This window comes from Stylophora pistillata, chromosome 6, assembly GCF_964205215.1.
Source record: "Stylophora pistillata chromosome 6, jaStyPist1.2, whole genome shotgun sequence".
Taxonomy (NCBI): domain Eukaryota; kingdom Metazoa; phylum Cnidaria; class Anthozoa; order Scleractinia; family Pocilloporidae; genus Stylophora; species Stylophora pistillata.
This window is the reverse complement of record NC_142524.1, coordinates 1625198-1641051: the sequence shown is the minus strand read 5'-3', so window position 1 is coordinate 1641051 and position 15854 is coordinate 1625198. Positions and strand designations below refer to the sequence as shown.

The window sequence follows — 15854 nt, the reverse complement described above, 5'->3', positions numbered from 1 at the left end:
TAAGTCTCGCCTTTTTACGTCTACGTGTTATTTTGGTAGATCTATATATAGTTTTGATCTTTTATTTTTAGTGTGTGCTTGAACTTGGTTAGGTTCGTGGATTTCCTTCTTACCGTGCTAGACATCTTAACCACTTGTTGTGGTTGGGAATAATAAGTTTCATAGGTAGTCATGTTTGGGTTGGTAAAACTGACCTTGAGTTTTACCCACACTGAAGATCCTGTTTGTGCGCGGGATTCTCGTGCGCAGCTCGTTCATTGGCGTTTCATTGGTTCTTTGGTGCTCGCCAAGTGCTTCGGAGCGAGCCACCCAATTTCCCCCCTTTGCAAAACAATAGGGACCTTACGCAACCACGACGGCGACGGCATCGAGGACGTGGAAAAACAAGACATCTAATGGGCAGAACAATAGCTAAGCACGTGCGTTTTGAAAATTTGTACATTTCTTAGCCGTCCTATGCAAAACAACAACGTGAAATCGCCAAAATTTGCGTCGTCTGCGAACCGAAACCGCGACGGCAAATTATTTTAATTTCCATTTGGAACTCAACGCTACTTTTATACGTCATGCTGAAGTTGAGCTGTGGCGCCGTATGAGACAGCAAGCTCCTGCAACCATTTTTGAAATTCTAACTAAGAGTAGAAATTAATTTTTTAATCGAAGTCTTCCTTGGCGTTGCCGTCCTGATTGCGTAAGGTCCTTAATGAATATACCATTGAAACTCCCACGGTCAGCTAACCCAAACATGTCTGTGATTTTTGCATTAAATACGAGGGCACTCCTTGCTAAATGCAGAAGAAAAGAAGCAGCAGCAGTAGAAGAAGAAGAGACCGAAACGTTGTAGAGAGAATAGTCCAGAGTCTCAGTACTTCTCGTTAAAAGCCAAGCGAGTTGGAAAAACCCCCAACATTTGAACCGTTAAGCCATGTACTCTTGTACTTTATGTACCCACGTAATCAGTAGTTAGCATAATTCGCTCGCAGCGAAAGTAATGGCGCCTTTGGTTACAATGATATCAGAAGTTATTTAGCGATTTAACCATCGCCGACCATGTAAGCGGTAGATATCAAAATTCTCATGCAGCAAATTATTTGTGATTTATGAAAACGATGTAACGGAAGATTGACTCATTAAATAAAAGAAACTTTGTGAGCGGTATTCTTCATAATTATCGACAGCAGTGATATTGTGACTGTTGAAAATGAAGAATAGGAATTATGAGTCGTTTAAGTGGCAAGGAATCAGAGATCAAAATGCTGACCTACTCTTCCATTTTCAAACCATTGTAATAGACACGATTACCTCATATCAAAATATTTTAAAGCAAAATGTTAATTATAAGGCTTCATATCAGAGAACAGAAAACCTAGAAACTACTACCTTCCATCGACATTTGTGTGGTAATTGAGGGCCTTGAACTTTCGGTTTCATATGTGAAGGAGATGACGACATGGTGGTGTAATATCCACCCGTCTGTTGCTGGGACTACAGGAGGATGGTGGCGGCAAATCCATAGTCAAAAATGCTACAATGTTACAGTTTTAAGACATCAATTCCTCTTAAATATTGCTACTTTAATGTTAATTTCTTTGGCCGTGTAAGCAGTCATTAACATAATCCTCTTGCAACAGAAGCACCTGCCATCATTCAACCGCGAAAGTTCGGACATCTGGCCTCAAGAAATTACTACACGTATACGAACTACGAGTCGCTATTTTACGTTCCCTTTACTATATAATTTTTCCATTGCTTAAAGTCTCGAAAAGTTGAAAAAACTCCAAAGTTCCCGGTTCAGAATGTCCAATCAGAAGAATACATTTTATTTTACCTCACTTTGATTATTGTACCCAGATATAGCACCACTGTAGGGAAAAGAATACAGAGAAAATGGACAGTTTTTTATTTTGTTTATTTTTAATTTTTTTTTTAAATATACTCTAGTGAGCAGCACACAGCAATAGATCTTGCCAACTTCTTTATTTTCTCCTACCAGTTTCGTCTGATAACACAGACTTCGGGAGGGAGTATGAACAAGATAGTGAAGGAACTTATTTTATACCGGCCTAATCATTGCACTACAAATCACGTTCCAACAAGGGTGTCAACAGCGAAAAAACACAGGGCACACATTTTTGGGGCTCACGGGTTAAATCCGTGAGCCCCAAAATTAAACATTCTCATTCTAAAATTAAACATTGCACATCATTAGCGTCACGCAGGATTTTAGTCCTATCCTTCACGTAATGTTTTTTCGCTGTTCACACCCTTGTTGGCGTGATATCCACCAAGCTGTCTGTGGTCTGTTGACTTTGCTTCCCACGCCTGCATGCTTTTTTGACAGGCATTCAAATTCTTTGTTCAGATAGTCAAGTACGCCCCTTTTAGGTAAGCTACTTGAGTAACGTGTCCTTTCAATGTATCATTTGCTTCTGATTCAACTGGTTGACGTGAAGGGAACAGTCCGGTAAGTATGACGCCTTTAAATATATTCTCTTAGCTTTTTGTCCTACTTTCTGAATATCTTGGTAGAGTAACACCTTTCCCCGTTCCGCCTTAACAGCCGGAGCTTTATCAGTTTCGAATTATCAGTGCTACATTCGATCATATTCGGCTGCTTCATGGGCTTGAACGAGGCTAATTAGCAGGGATACGGGGGATTCAGTATGGAAGGCTCTTCAAGATAGCTTCCAATCTCTTTATCTTGTTCTTAATTTTTTTGACTTTCGCTATTGTTTTCTCAAAACAAATGCTGCCTCTAGTTAGCTAAAGAACGCATGTAAACCTTCAGGCTCGAAGAAAGAAATGAACACTGCTCGTAGAGATGAGTTTCAGTCAATTTTTTGTTAATCCGGCAATCCCGATCGATACATCGGACGAAGCAATCCGTCTTCGCTGCAAACAAAAATTAATTACAAATATCAGACAATTCAGTCGTCACAGAAAATGATACATAACGCTAGAGCTAAGATTCTATATCGGGACCCAGCTGCGCATGTATTCTAATTAGATAATTTGGATATATCAACAAAGTTGAAATGGTAAATTGGCCACCGTAATGATTACAAAAGTTGACGTTTCGAGCGTTAGCCCTTCGTTGGAACCCTTCGTCATTCGCTCCGAGGAAGGGCTAGCGCTCGAAACGTCAGCTTTTGTAATCGTGACTACGGTGGCCAACTTACCATTTCAACTTTGTTGATATATCCAAATTATTTCGTTACTCCCACCGACGCAGCCCCAAACAGTTTCTTTCGAAACTATCAGCCTTTATTCTAATTAGAGTTTCTCTCGATGTGACCGGGGGAGGATTTTGAATTTTGACCGTAATTGTCATCAGGAGACAGAAAGTTTGGTTGAAAAGAGATGAGCTAGACTTCGTTCTTTTCCTACCGAGTATTTTTATTATCATTAGTATTTCGAAACATTTTCCTGCGATAGAAGAACGTCGCCATGAGAAATTAAAAGGAAACTTGAACCAGTACAGTTTATTTTACAGTACTGTACTCGTCGACAAATATCAGAAATATCAGTGTTCGATCCGGCTAGGTGGCTCAGTCTTAATTGTGTGTAGAGGGGGCTGGGGCCCGTTTCTCGAAAGTCCCGGTAACTTAACGGACCCGAAGCCTTGTTTTAAAATCAAAATTTAAAGGATAGGGAAGCAGGTTCTGGCACCCAAAACAAGTCCTCTTTGTTTCTTTAACTGATAGTTTTATTGCATCATTTTCAAAACTTTTGAAATCCCTATCTTAAAAGAAAACATAACAGCTTTACGGGTCCGTTAAGTTACCGGGACCTTCGAGAAACGGGCCCCTGGTTTCTTAAGAAATCAGGATTCTGTGTCGTTGGGGTTTTACTTTTGATAATTACTAATTATCAACAACAGTAACTTTCCTCGCTTTCTTACGAACTGACACGTGAAACTCCTCGAGAATTTTATTCAGATCATACTTTCGTGGCCGTTTTTGGAAGACAAAGACTGCCAGACTTTTAGCAATTGTTTTCTTTTGTTTGCTTTCTTTGTTGTCGGCATTCTCCCTCAAACTCTATATTAAAAGGTTGAGACTTTAATTTAACTTTCTCCTCACTTTCGTGACTTTCAATTTAATTTCAACTATTTGCACTCCGAATTTCAACTTTATGCACTGTTTAGGATTAATTGAAGTGTTCTCGGTCAATGAGCAAGCTGAAATTTGTGCACCTACATCATTACAAGCGTTCACACTATGTCAGATTGAATCGGTTCACCAATCACAGTCTTGATAGTAAAAGGGAAGGTACAAGCTCAAATATCGCCGCTGAGAAAGTCAACATTCAAAAGATAATATTTTTTCTGCCGCTTCGATTTTTGCAATCTAAGACCGCGTGGGGTCATACAAATGTTTGTTTTATAAGCGTACTTTTTTTTCCTGCACTACAGAGTGATTGACATTTGATCATTAGTCGATATTGGAGTTTTCCTGTTGATTGCAATTAATGAAGTGAAACCAAGTCTACAGTTCTGGCATTTTTTTTAGATATCTTCGCGACTCTATTTTAATTTGTCCCCCCTCTTCATCATATTTAATAATTCCAGTTTCCAGCTGGGGCATATGGGGTCCCGCGACATATTGGGACAGATCACGTCCTGGTGAAAAGGGTTGATGTGTTTGAGTAGAGTGATATTTCCCGTGGTAAAGGCAATCTTGGGAATTCAAAGATGTAAAAAAACAATTCAGGGTTACCAAGATTTTATTAATTCTGCACAGATTATTATCGAATAATACAAAAGCTACCCCCCCCCCCCCGCGTCAGTTCCAACGGATCCCGTGTGACTTGATGCTTTTGGAAACCTCGATATCTCTATCCTTTTTTTTAGGAGCAAAAAGCAATATATAGTAAAATAACTGTTGTTTCACTGATGTTAGTTCAGATAAGGTCTTACTTACTCGAGAGTTCCTTTGAAAGATTTCTCTTTGTTAAGATGCTGAGCAGGAACAAACACGAACTTCAAATAAGTTCCTGACACTGTTTCGAGGAAAAATGATCATCCTGGGAAACAATGAAAGCGACCAGCAATTGTTTCATGTTCTCCTTCAGTAGCATTTTCAAATTGTATTTTGGCTTGAAAACAACTGCCAAGGGTATATATTATCAATGTCAATCACTAGCTCTTGTTTTCCTTATCAAATCGAGCGTGTTGTTTTGTATGATTATTGCGGACTGAACTTTGAACCGTTAAGCCATGTACTTTTGTACTTTATGTACCCACGTAATCAGTAGTTAGCATAATTCGCTCTATCAGAAGGTATTTAGCGATTTAACTATCGCCGACCATGTAAGCGGTAGATATCAGAATTCTCATGCAGTAAATTATTTGTGATTTATGAAAACGATGGAACGGAAGGTTGACTCATTAAATAAAAGAAACTTTGTGAGCGGTATTCATCATAATTATCGACAGCAGTGATATTGTGACTGTTGAAAATGAAGAATAGGAATTATGAGTCGTTTAAGTGGCAGCGAATCAGAGATCAAAATGCTGACCGACTCTTCCGTTTTCAAACCATTGTCATAGACAAGTGATTACCTCATATCAAAATTCCCTAAAGAAAAATGTTAATTATAAGGCTTCTTATCAGAGAACAGAAAAACTAGAAACTACTACCTTCCATCGACATTTGTGGGGTAATTGAGGGCCTTGAACTTTCGGTTTCATATGTGAAGGAGATGACGACATGATGGTGTAATATCCACCCGTCTGTTGCTGGGACTACAGGAGGATGGTGGCGGCAAATCCACAGTCAAAAATGCTACAATGTTACAGTTTTAAGACATCAATTCCTCTTAAATATTGCTACTTTAATGTTAATTTCTGTGGCCGTGTAAACAGTCATTAACATAATTCTGTTGCAACAGAAGTATCTGCCATCATTCAACCGCGAAAGTTCGAACATCTGGCCTCAAGAAATTACTACACGTGTACGAACTACGAGTCGCTATTTTACGTTCCCTTCACTAAACAATTTTTCTATTGCTCGAAAGTGTCGAGGTCCAAGTCTCGAAAAGTTGAAAAAACTCCAAAAGTTCCAGGTTCAGAATGTCCAATCAGAAGAATACATTTTATTTTACCTCACTTTGATTATTGTAGCCAGATATGGCACCACTGTAGGGAAAGGAATACAAAGAAAATGGAAAGGGTAAATCAACGTGCGCTTAGATGTGTATAGAAAGATAAGGGTATTTCATATGAAGACTTGCTTGATTATATGGGCGCGCTTGCATACAACATTGAAGAGTAGTAGGATTCAAGACCTGTTGCCAACGGTCAATAACTGCGTTCGATATAAGGCTCCCAGACCTATTGCTGACTTAGTCAAACCAAGGAGGACTGATTACAATTTAAGAGGCACTAACATGCTTTCCTTACCTAAGGTTAACAGAACCAAGCATGGTCTTAAGTCATTTCGTTATTTGGCTGCTAAGACTTGGAACGCGCTACCAGATGCTATACGCGCAAAGGCTGGCACAAGAACGTTTCTTTACGATATCCGTCGCCTAAAATTTTAAGTTTTTAGTTTTTTGATCTCTGTTTTACTACACATGTATACAAATATATATTTAAATTTGCGATATCCTTTTTGTAATAATATTTTACTTTATGTACATAATTCTTAATCTATGTTGTAATTTTTTGTTGAATATTTTGTTGTGGGCTTCCTGGAAAGTAGCTTGTAGCTAAGTGTGGTGCCACATTAAATAAAGAACTTATTACTACTACTATACTACTACTATTAAATGTCGTACAACCCAGACGGCGGCGACGAGTTGAAGCTGTTCGCGGTCTTCAGGGAAAATGGATTAGGAATTAGCATAGCATGAAATATTAAAATGTATGCATCATTGGTTTGATCCTTTTCGAAGTTTGGATCCAGTGGCAAAACCATTCTTTCGACTGCGGAGGCGATTTTTACCAGCGAAGTATTCACATATCCGCTTACTGAAACTCCACGTTCCTGCAAATATTTTTTAAGTTCTGCCACATTCATGGCTTTAAAGTCGCTTTTATTCTTCTGATAGGACATTTTGGACCTGAAACTTTACGAGTTTTTTGCGGTTTGTTTACTTAAAAACTCACCCGACACTACACGTGAAATCTAACGCCTAAAAGGTGAATTGGATAAGTTATGTTCAGTGCTATAGCTCTCTGAATCAAATCTATCTGTGATCAAAATGCTGACCCCTCCATTTTCCAAATGGTGCGAACGCAAACGCACTTTAGCAACAATATTCTCTATACTGTTTTATATACCGTTTAACAATCAAGAGCTTCTTTAGTTAGTAATTATTTCCTTTATCTTCGGTGACTTTGATGTTTGAATCAAGGAGAGACATCGTAAGGAGAAATGACATGCTGGTCACATTCAGAGGTTAAACGGCTGATAGATGCTAAAGCAGAAAAGTGAACTGTTAGGCTGTTTATTAGAAAACAGAGCAACTGAATACTGCTGCCTTAACAGCATCGACAGACGCCTGTTAATCGAGCCGCGCCGCGCCGCGCCGCGCCGCGAAGAGTGCTGAACTTTAAGTTTCATTTGTGAGGGAGATGACATCAAACTGGTGTGATATCCACCAAGCTGTCTGTTGTCTGTTGACTTTGCTTCCCACGCCTGCATGCTTTTTTGACATGCATTCAATTTCTTTGTTCAGATGGTCAAGTACGCCCCTTTTAGGTAAGCTACTTGAGGAACGTTTCCTGTCAATTTATCATTTGCTTCTGATCCAACTGGTTGACGTGAAGGGAACAGTCCGGTAAGTATGACGCCTTTAAATTCTCTTAGCTTTTTGTCCTACTTTCTGAATATCTTGGTAGAGTAACACCTTTTCCCGTTCCCCCTTAACAGCCGGAGCTTTATCAGTTTCGAATTATCAGTGCTACATTCGATCATATTCGGCTGCTTCATGGGCTTGAACGAGGCTAATTAGCAGGGATACGGGGGATTCAGTTATGGAGGGCTCTACATGATAGCTTCCAATCTCTTTATTTTGTTGTTAATTTTTTTGACTTTCGCTATGTTTTCTCAAAACAAATGCTGCCTCTAGTTAGCTAAAGAACGCATGTAAACCTTCAGGCTCGAAGAAAGAAATGAACACTGCTCGTAGAGATGAGTTTCAGTAAATTTTTGTTAATCCGGCAATCCCGATCGATACATCGGACGAAGCAATCCGTCTTCGCTGCAAACAAAAATTAATTACAAATATCAGACAATTCAGTCGTCGCAGAAAGTGGAATATAACGCTAGAGCTAAGATTCTAATGATATCGGGACCCAACTACGCATGTATTCTAATTAGAGTTTCTCTCGATGTGACCGGCGGAGGATTTTGAATTTTGACCGTAATTGAACTGCAGTTGAAAGCGTTTATTTACAGTACAGAACTCGTCGACAAATATCTGAAATATCGGCGTTCGATCCGGCTAGGTGGCTCAGTCTTAATTGTGTGTAGAGGGGGCTAGTTTCTAAAGAAATCATGATTCTGTGTCGTTGGGGTTTTTGCTTTTGATAATTACTAATTATCAACAACAGTAACTTTCCTCGCTTTCTTACGAACTGACACGTGAAACTCCTCGAGAGTTTTATTCAGGGCATCCAGATCATACTTTCGTGGCCGTTTTTGGAAGACAAAGACTGCCAGACTTTTAGCAATTGTTTTTCCTCTGTTTGCAGTCTTTGTTTTCGGAATTCTCCCTCAAACTCTGTACTAAAACGTTGAAACTTTATTTTAACCTTCTCCTCACTTTCGCGACTTTCTGTCAATCAATTTAATTTCAACTTTCTGCAGTCAATTTCAACTATTTGCACTCCGAATTTCAACTTTATGCACTGTTCAGGATTAATTGAAGTGTTCTCGGTCAATGAGCAAGCTGAAATTCTTGTGCGTACATTATTACAAGCGTTCACACTATGTCAGATTGAATCGGTTCAAGAATCACAGTCTTGATAGTAAAAAGGAAGGTACAAGCTCAAATATCGCCGCTGAGAAAGTCAACATTCAACAGATAATATTTCTTATGCTGCTTCGTTTTTTGCAAACTATGATCGTGTGGGGTGTCATGCAAATGTTTGTTTGATGAGCGCACTTTTTTTTCCTGCACTACAGAGTGATTGACATTTGCTCATTAGTCGATATTGGAGTTTTCCTAAAATAGAGTGACTGCGACTCTATTTTAATTTGTCCCCCATTTTTATCATATTTAATAATTCCAGTTTCCAGCTGGGGCATATGGGGTTACGTGACATATTGAGACGGATAACGTCCTGGTGAAAAGGACTGATGTGTTTGAGTAGAGTGATATTTCCTGTGTAAAGTCAATCTTGGGAGTTCAAAGATGTATAAAAAATCATTCAGGGTTACCAAGATTTTATTAATTCAGCACAGATTATTATCGAATAAACCAAAAGCTACCCCCCCCCCCTTTGCGTCAGTTCCAACGGATCCCGTGTGGTTTGATGCTTCTGGAAACCTCGATATCTTTATCCTTTTGTTTAGGAGCAGGAAGCAATATATAGTAAAATAATAACTATTGTTTTACTAATCTTAGTTCAGACAAGGTCTTACTGACTCAAGAGTTCTCTTTGTTTAGTCACTTAGGTTTTTATCACGAAAGAATACTCATCCAGCTCTTCTGTAGAATTTAAAAACGAAATTAAATCCGTCTCTAAGTTAATGCCTCAGGGGTGACTGAGCAGGCAGCCGAACAAAAGCCTTCCTTTTTTTTTTTTTCCCCGTGAGAAAAAATTTGCGCAACTTTCCGCACCTTTGTGTACCTAAACAGCCTGTAGCTAAAGGTTATTATGAAAAACAATAAGAAATTATGTTGAATTGTAATTCGACATAATTACAGAGAAAAAAATGAGCTCCATGAAGTAGGACAATCGATATCTTGGCACCTCCATTCGCGAATCGGCAAAAATTGCTCAAATAGCAGCCAAACACAAAAAAATCTCGTGCCTTCCTCGAGAGTCGTCATTAAACCGTTCATGAACTTGATCAATACTTCCACAAACAATTAGACATCTATATTAAAAACTGATCTCGTTTATCGTGTCCTTGATTTGTAACAGAAATCAGCTATTGCTTGAAATCGAGCGATCTTTCCACGTGTATTTTACGTGATGTCATCACAAACATCCCGGATAAAAAAGGCAATCGACTGCGCATGTCTGCGATATTACATCCTAGGGCTCGCCAGCAAATATTTTGACCCTTAAAATACAGTTTTGGTTGAAGTGGAACGGAAGAGGTAATGTGGTTGACTGACTGCACACTTTTATCGCACTTAGTCCAATGAATGCATAGTCAAATTTAGGAATAAACAACTGAAAAACGTTCATGATTAATTAACTAACATTATCATAAAGGAATACAGCAAAGGTAAAGTTGTGATGGACGTTAACAAAATAATCCAATATGAGTTCAGGTCTTACACCTGCCATTCGCAACAGTTTAAACATGAAATTCTTGTTATGTAGTTCGATGTATGTTTTCAGCAATTAGGCAAGGGATTCGCCTCCTGGTAGTTCACAAAACGTCCTCTCGCACCTTCATACCGGTCAGCTATCATTGTGTCTAGAAGAATATTCAAAGATTGCTAAAAAGCTGGGTGATTAATTACGAGTATATATCATATTTATTATCTTTTTCTTTAATAAGATTTAGATCTGCCGTAACATGCCATTTGAAGAGCTCATAAAGGAAGTTAATGGTAACATTGCACAAGAGAAAAAGAAACGAGCTAGACTGAAAGACCTGGATCTCATTGTGCTGGACAATTCACTTCGTGAGAGCACTGTGGGTCAGCTCCGTGGGCACACACTAGAAAACAAACGCAAGATTTACGATGAGGTCAGAAAGTGTGGATTCCAGTACAAAATTGTGGCGGCCTATTCCCAAATGACACGTGTTGACGACGCCTGGGTCAAACAGATCGTCCGTGATTGTGAGGAAGGTAAAGAAGACCTCAGCAACCTATTTGCATTCAGTGAGTTTATCGTCCCAGTCTCTCAAGGTGTTCCTGACACCAAAACTATTCCAGTGGGTCTAAGGAAGATGCAAGAACAGGGATTGATCAATCCTATCATTGAGATAGATCTGGCCACAGAGAGCATTGATTGGGAGAAGTTCACCACGGAGGACGTGTGCCAGCTGCTGACCGAAAGATTCAAATGGAGCCGAACTTATCTGTCCCCAGATGCCAAGATCCTTGTAAATCTGCGGGACTTTCCGGACGCCATGGTCTATGAAATGGAGCGGTTGTTTACTGTTGTGGACTACCTTGCGTCCAGGCCTGCAGCTGAACGTCCTTTTGGAATCATGTTTGAGGAGCCAACAGGCAAGTTTTTACCCGAGGAGGTTGGAGCTTGGACCGCTGGTAAGCCTGGAAGCTAAATAGTTGATACTCCTGTAGGTGATTTATTTCTTTCAGATCCGCGAAAGTGACAGTAAAACAAACTATGCATCAAACAAACTAATTAGTAAGAGAATTCACCACATGATGTTTCCAATTAATCAGTCCTATGGTTGTCCGTGTTGTTGTTGTTGTTGTTGTTTTCTGTCTTATTCATTGTCCTCGGTAATGATATATTTCTTAAATTATCTAAAGAGCATAGTGGGTTTAAAATAAAAACATTCTCTGAAGATTTTTCAGCCGCAAAAGTTAAGGTCTGCTTATCAGTTCTTTGTTATGCATTATTACGAGGATGGCGATGTAAGTTAACCATTACATACTAACTTGAGTGTTTGTCACATCGATAAGGTGTACGTAAGATCATGGATTCCCATGAGTGGACTTCTGGACACCTCTTGGCTCATGTTCACAAGAAATGGGCTCTTGGAGAAATGGTGCAGCTTGAATGCCTTGTCAACGGAGCTAACGGTATCTGGGCAAGCCTCTGCGAGGAAGGAGCTGCCCTTGGCCACGCATGTTCTACAGTCACGCTGATGAACCTCGTCCGAATGGGAAACGAAAAGGTCCTGAAACAATATAATTGCAACAAGCTGAGGGATGCTGCATCTAATGTGACTAAGATCACCACTGGCCTTCCACCCCATCCCAAGCAAGTCATCTATGGCGACAGGGCACTGGACTTAGCATTTGACTTTGGAGGCATAGCTGGTGGAACCGTTGGAGAAACCGACTTTGACCTTGCTGAGTTCTTTGGAGAAGAGGCGCCGGTGAGGATCAGTACACTTGCCTCCGAAGATATGATCCTGGAAAGGCTGAAAGATTTGTTTGGTGAAGATCCGCAGTTTACAGACGAAATAGCTGCTGCAATGAAGAAACAAATGATTACAGACCTGACGTGCAACACGAAGGAAGAATACATGAGTGCAGCTGGCATGGCTATGTTGTTTGATCGTTCAGGAGGAAAACTCACGACCAAGATGTCAGAAGTCATCGAAAGAGCCGAAGTGAAGAGTGTGCACGCCCAACATCTCATTGAAGAGGTTCGCGGTATTTGGAACGAGTGGGATATAGAAGAAGATAAACTGAATGACGACCAGCTTAACTTCGACTCCTTCTACAACGGCTTCATGTCTCCCTACTTTGGCTGCTTCAAATGCACTGACACACGACAGGCCTTACAAGCTATCAACATGGATAATGACGGTTACATCGACTGGAATGAATTCCTGGTTTACCTCAAGTGGGCGATGCGTGAATATCCCAACATTAAAGATGTCGATGAGCTTTTGAGCTTCGCCTTCAATAAGGGAATCATGCCCGCCATGCGAGATGAAGTACTTGTCAAGAAAGCAAAGAAAAGTGGAGGAAAGAGGTTCAAGTCCAAATAAAAGATGATTTAGTACTGATCAGGCACCATGTTCACAGACCGTGATCTCAAACCTTGTGGGATTTTGTTGCCAATGCTAAAACTTCTAATAATTACTAGTAAACTGTTCAGTGTAATTCTAGCAGTAGGTGTTATTTTTCCCTCACAAACTTGTTTGTTGGGACTCAAGTTTCGGGTTTATCGCATATCATCACCTGTGATTGTGATTGGCACCTCTGTATCTGGTAGGTTATAATAAAAATACCTCAAAGACGGATTAGATATTTGTTTATCCCGGCAAAAGAGACGACAACTGATTCTTATAGAATATTTTTATGAAGAATTCGGTGACGAAGATTCACGTTAATTATCAGAATTTCTGGTAGCCTTCTATCCTTCCCCTGTCCACTTGCTGAAAATTGCAAAACACCCCTCTGAGGCCAGTTAGAGTAAGGTCAGCAAAGGTGTGATAAACAAAATAATAGGACTGGTCTAAAAAACCTTTTGGTGAGGGTCTTAGAGTGGAATCATATCAATTGGCTGTAAATCAAGAGCAATGTTGCCAAAGTTCTCAGCTTCACAACGTCATCTTGACACATGAGAGGTAAATGTGTCTTTCCATATTCAATTTCATGGTGTTCATTTAGATGAGAAGAAAAACTTACCAGAGCAAACGAGCTAAGACCAAGCGCTGTGCAAACGCTCTTTATTTAAGATTTTATTCAAGCTTACGTTGAATAAATTTTAAACCTGGGAGAATGAAGAAAAATTCCAGTTCTGTCCCCCAGAGAAAGAAATGGATAAAATGTTATGAACGTTCGATTACGGTCTTCTCAGGATTGCTGAGTATTCAGAACTGTTTTGTTTACAGAATGCATTTCATTACATTTCGGCTTATATACCTGATAAGTGGGTTCTTCCATGTTTAGAATTTGGTCCCAATACCATTACAAGTGATCTTCTGAGTGGTATAACATGCCTGATAACTGTTGCGTGCCGCTATACTGTAAGAGCGGATATCGAGTAGGGCCGGACGGAGGAAAGATCACTTATCACAGCCTTTCAACGACAGATCCAAGAAGACTTAAGGCGTGTCTTTTAACCCCTGTTGTTTTGATAAACTAACCATTGCATTAATTGTGTGTTTGGTTTTTCTGTTGTTGTTCAAAGCTTGAATAAATCGTAAACCAGTCTTCGCTTACTTTGCGACTAGTTGTGCTTTCACTGTTAATAATAATAATAATAATAATAATAATAATAATAACAAATTTTTATACAGGATTGAAAACCCATCAGTGTGTAACACTGTTGTCCTTGGGGTCCTGTCAAAATAATAAATAAATAAATAAAATAAAACTTAAGAAGATATAATCATTGATCTTAAGGTCTAGAAAAGCATACAATAAAATAAAATGCTCTGAAAAAGGATACCTATAACCACGTTTAGATCGAATTTTTAACTAAAATAATCTCGCAATTTGTTCTTAAATTTCAGTCTCGAATCTAACGACCTTAGTTCAGCAGGCAGGTTGTTGAAAGTCTTTGCTCCTTGGTAACAGAAGCTCTTTTTACCAAATTCTAAACGTACTTTGGGTAATTTCACTGATATACCGTTATTCCTAGTGGCCTTAGAATGAACCAGTCTTTCGAAGTAGTTCTTAAAGGGTGTGCAAACATTATTCAGGAGACAGTCGAAAACAAACAAACAGCTTTTACGCTTGATCAAATTGTTCACGGATGGGGGATTAAAAGAACTATTGCCAATAACTTTAAAGCCTCGTCGTTCGATGTTCTTTATCATTTCCTTTCGGTAATCCGGAAAGCTAAGACCAAGTGTTCCGCAATAGGTAAAAATAGGTGCGATCATAGTGTTATAGATCGATTCTGCACACTTTTGGTCGATCAAAGGACGAATTGATCGCAAGAGATTAATTCTGGTTGCAGCTTTTTTATAGATTCGGTCAAAATGTGACGCAAGGTTTAGTGATGAGTCAAGGTGAACACCTAAGTACTTATAGGTAGAGGTGTTATTGATGAGTGTCCCATTAACAGAAAGTTTAAGTTCCTTGTCTTGAAGGTTGATTCTTTTAGCTGTTCCAAATAACATAGACTCCGTCTTGTCCTTTTTTAGGTTAATGATCAGTTCGTTGTCTTTAAACCACTCGCACAGGTTATTCATATCCTCGCTAAGGCTTCTCTGTATAGTATCAATATCTTTAGAAGAGGTATAGATGACTGAATCGTCGGCATAAGTGATAATCTTCGAGTGTTGAAGCGGTTTATGTACATCGTTGAAAAAGATAATGAATAAGATAGGACCCAGGATACTTCCCTGAGGAACACCTGTGAGAATGGGTTGAGGTTCTGATAGCACGCCTTTATATTGGACAACTTGTGATCTGCAGAAAAGGTAATCAGTGAACCATGCGAGTTCTGTTCCACGAACTCCGTAAGTTGAAAGCTTGCTCAGGAGGCCAGAGTGACTGATGGTGTCAAACGCCTTTGATAGATCGATGAAAACACAGCCTGTCAGGTTACCATTCTCACCTTCTCTTCTGATAACATCGGTTAGATGAGTAACGGCCAGTTCAGTAGAGCGCATGCGACGGAAGCCGTACTGAAAATGAGAAAGTAGACCATTCTGTTCACAATGAGCCATCAGCTGCTTAAATACCACTTTCTCCAGGATCTTTGACATTGAAGAAAGTATTGAAATAGGCCTATAATTGTCGATTTCGGCCATTGAACCAGATTTAAAAAGTGGTACAATTTTAGCCGCTTTCCAGTCAGTAGGTATAGACCCTGTTGCGAGAGACAGGTTAATTATATGCGTGAGAGGCTTGGCTATTATATCAGCAGAGTCCTTTAACATTCCAGAAGGAAAGTTGTCAAGGCCAGAGGACTTATTTCTCTTAAGGCTCTTTAATGCATTAAAGACAACCTTATATATATCCGAGACTGATCTAAACTCAAAGTTCTCTAGCGGCTGCTGAGTGTCTATTGTAAGGGGCCTTTTCCAGACAAAATTACAAAGAGGGAAGATCTT

General features: G+C 39.5%; 1 protein-coding gene and 1 long non-coding RNA gene across 2 annotated transcripts; one reads left to right on the top strand and one right to left on the bottom strand.

The window, feature by feature from the left end:
* Positions 1-1726: 1726 nt before the first annotated feature.
* Positions 1727-5177, bottom strand: LOC148727690 (uncharacterized). Its single transcript, XR_016002236.1, has 2 exons — positions 4923-5177; positions 1727-2892 (listed from the first exon to the last, which is right to left on the bottom strand). It is a non-coding gene; the product is annotated as an uncharacterized LOC148727690 (long non-coding RNA).
* A 2467-nt stretch (positions 5178-7644) lies between these two features.
* On the top strand, positions 7645-13085 carry LOC111346365 (uncharacterized). The gene is made up of 3 exons (XM_088762449.1): positions 7645-7785; positions 10689-11406; positions 11791-13085. Exons 2-3 carry the CDS (start codon positions 10707-10709, stop codon positions 12828-12830), a joined length of 1740 nt encoding a protein of 579 aa, XP_088618575.1. The 5' UTR covers positions 7645-7785; positions 10689-10706; the 3' UTR covers positions 12831-13085.
* Positions 13086-15854: the final 2769 nt, after the last annotated feature.